Source organism: Tupaia chinensis, unplaced genomic scaffold, assembly GCF_000334495.1.
Source record: "Tupaia chinensis unplaced genomic scaffold, TupChi_1.0 Scaffold000318_1, whole genome shotgun sequence".
In the NCBI taxonomy this organism is placed as follows: domain Eukaryota; kingdom Metazoa; phylum Chordata; class Mammalia; order Scandentia; family Tupaiidae; genus Tupaia; species Tupaia belangeri.
Genome location: NW_006159811.1, coordinates 4827342 through 4829363, shown reverse-complemented (window position 1 = coordinate 4829363; position 2022 = coordinate 4827342). Strand labels below are relative to the sequence as shown.

Genomic DNA, 2022 nt, shown 5'->3' with positions numbered 1-2022 from the left:
ATGAACGAATAAATAAAATAAATAATTATAAAAAAAGATAATGACATTTTTAAAAATGAAAAAAAAAACCTTTCTGAATAGCAAATGTCTGATGCGTAGGAGTTGTTAAAAAACACAAATTTTAAAGTTTTGTTAGAAATTAATATTATAGGGCCAGCCTCATGGCCTGATAGTTAAGGCAGCTGGATTCCACATCATTTGAGTCCTGGACCTGATGGCTTCAGAAACACAGTTGGGCACATGTACGTGCGTGCCCAAAATCCCAAAAGGAGAGAGAGATGGAGAAGGGATCGCAGTATAACCATTCTCCATAGAAGAAGGATGCTTTCTCTTCTCTCTCTCTGGCAATGAATGCACTCCCTAATAAAAAATAATTTTAAAAAATTATATGATATTGTGCAATCAATGCAGTCTTTTTATATGAATTATTTAATTTAATTTAATTTAATTTTTCTTTAATTTGACCAGAGTGGGGGGTGAGAAAGCAAACTGCCATGTCTGGGACTCGAACTGTAGGTAGCCATGTGGGAATCCAGCACCTTAATGGTAATGCCACCTACTGGCTTGCAATCTTATTTTTTTAAATCAAGATTTAAGCTTAATTGAAATATATCAGGAAGAATCTAAACATACATTGTAAAAACAACACTAGGCTGGAACATCAGGGCACTTCCATATTAATGAATGACCGAAGTGCAAGTAAATTTTACTAAGTGGTTCAGCTCATGAATCTCATATGCAGATGCATTCCCTAGTGCTGTGAGAGTTCATACATCTGTGGTCCTCTCATTGATGCTGTATTTGTTCTTTTCTGCCGGCCTGTTCTTTGCAGTCAGATACTTCCGGAGACTATGAAACCACACTCCTAAAGATTTGTGGAGGAGATGACTGAGTCGAGAAGATACTTACCAAAGGTCGCCTGCTCCTGCTGATGGGCTTTTCGAGCCATTCCACTTACCTATTCTCGTATTGATTACAAGTACAAGCAAGTGTAAACAGCAAACCTGGTTCCCTAACAGAGACTTTCATCATTCTGTAACAACACAAGTGATTGTCTTCAAGCATCTCATTCATGACTTTATAGTTTAAATAACATTTTAAATGGTATTAAGGTTTTGCTAATACCACTTTGCTATCCAAATTGTATTTCTGCTTAGGAAATCAACTCTGTATAGTTCTAAGCTGTTAAATGTAAAGCAGGGTAAGAACAATTATTGATTTTTTTTTAAAAAAAAAAAAACATAATTTGCTTTTAGAACTACTAACATTGTTTGGAATCTGGTGCCAACAACTAATGATATTACAAAGCTTTTTTTCTTTTTTTTATAAGACCTATATCTATTTAACTCGTCTAGCGCCTTGTTAATCATGCTTTTCTTTAAGAAAGAAGATGAATGAATGTGGAACATGTATGTGACCTTGGCCTTCCCCTTCCGCTATGATCAGCTAGAGCAGTGACAATGGATGATAAGCTATTTCAGCCCTCAGAAGACAGTTGCCGAACTGTAAATCTAACCACTTCCTGTCTGACTGGCAAGCATGAATTGTGATTGTTTTATATTAAATACTACTTTCCCAGAATGGATATTTAGAATCAAATCTCTAAGGCTTCTTTTTTCCTCTTAAGTGGATAAAACTATGCATTTTAAAAAATCCTTCATGTTGTCTTGGAATGCAGCCTCGTCTGAAATACATTGCATCGTATAACATATATGGGTAAAAAATTCCACTGGAGGGAACCAGCAGTTAGCGTAATGGCTATGTCGCTGGACTCCCCCGTAGTCAACCGCGGTTCGTGTCCCGTGGACCCGGTGGCTTGGAACTCATGCCCGGCGCATGTGCGTGCGTGCCCAAGATCCCGAGAGGAGCATGGAGGAGAAGGGATTGCGGCGTGACCATCCCCCCTGGGGGGGTGATTTCTCGCTTTCTGTCTCTGTCTCTCTCTGTCTGTCTGGCGAGCGCACGCGCCCTACAGTGAAAATCTCTCCAAAAAAAAAAAAAAATTCCACTGGAGTTATTAGT

At 38.4% G+C, this 2022-nt stretch overlaps 1 protein-coding gene across 1 annotated transcript in view; it reads left to right on the top strand.

Moving 5' to 3' along the window:
• Positions 1 to 1655, top strand: part of ANXA3 (annexin A3) — a 76170-nt gene extending 74515 nt beyond the window's left edge. The window contains exon 13 of the mRNA XM_006151464.3: positions 833 to 1655. Within this exon, the coding sequence (XP_006151526.1) occupies positions 833 to 892 (60 nt within the window). The 3' untranslated portion in view covers positions 893 to 1655. The remainder of the gene's footprint in view (positions 1 to 832) is intronic.
• Positions 1656 to 2022: the final 367 nt, after the last annotated feature.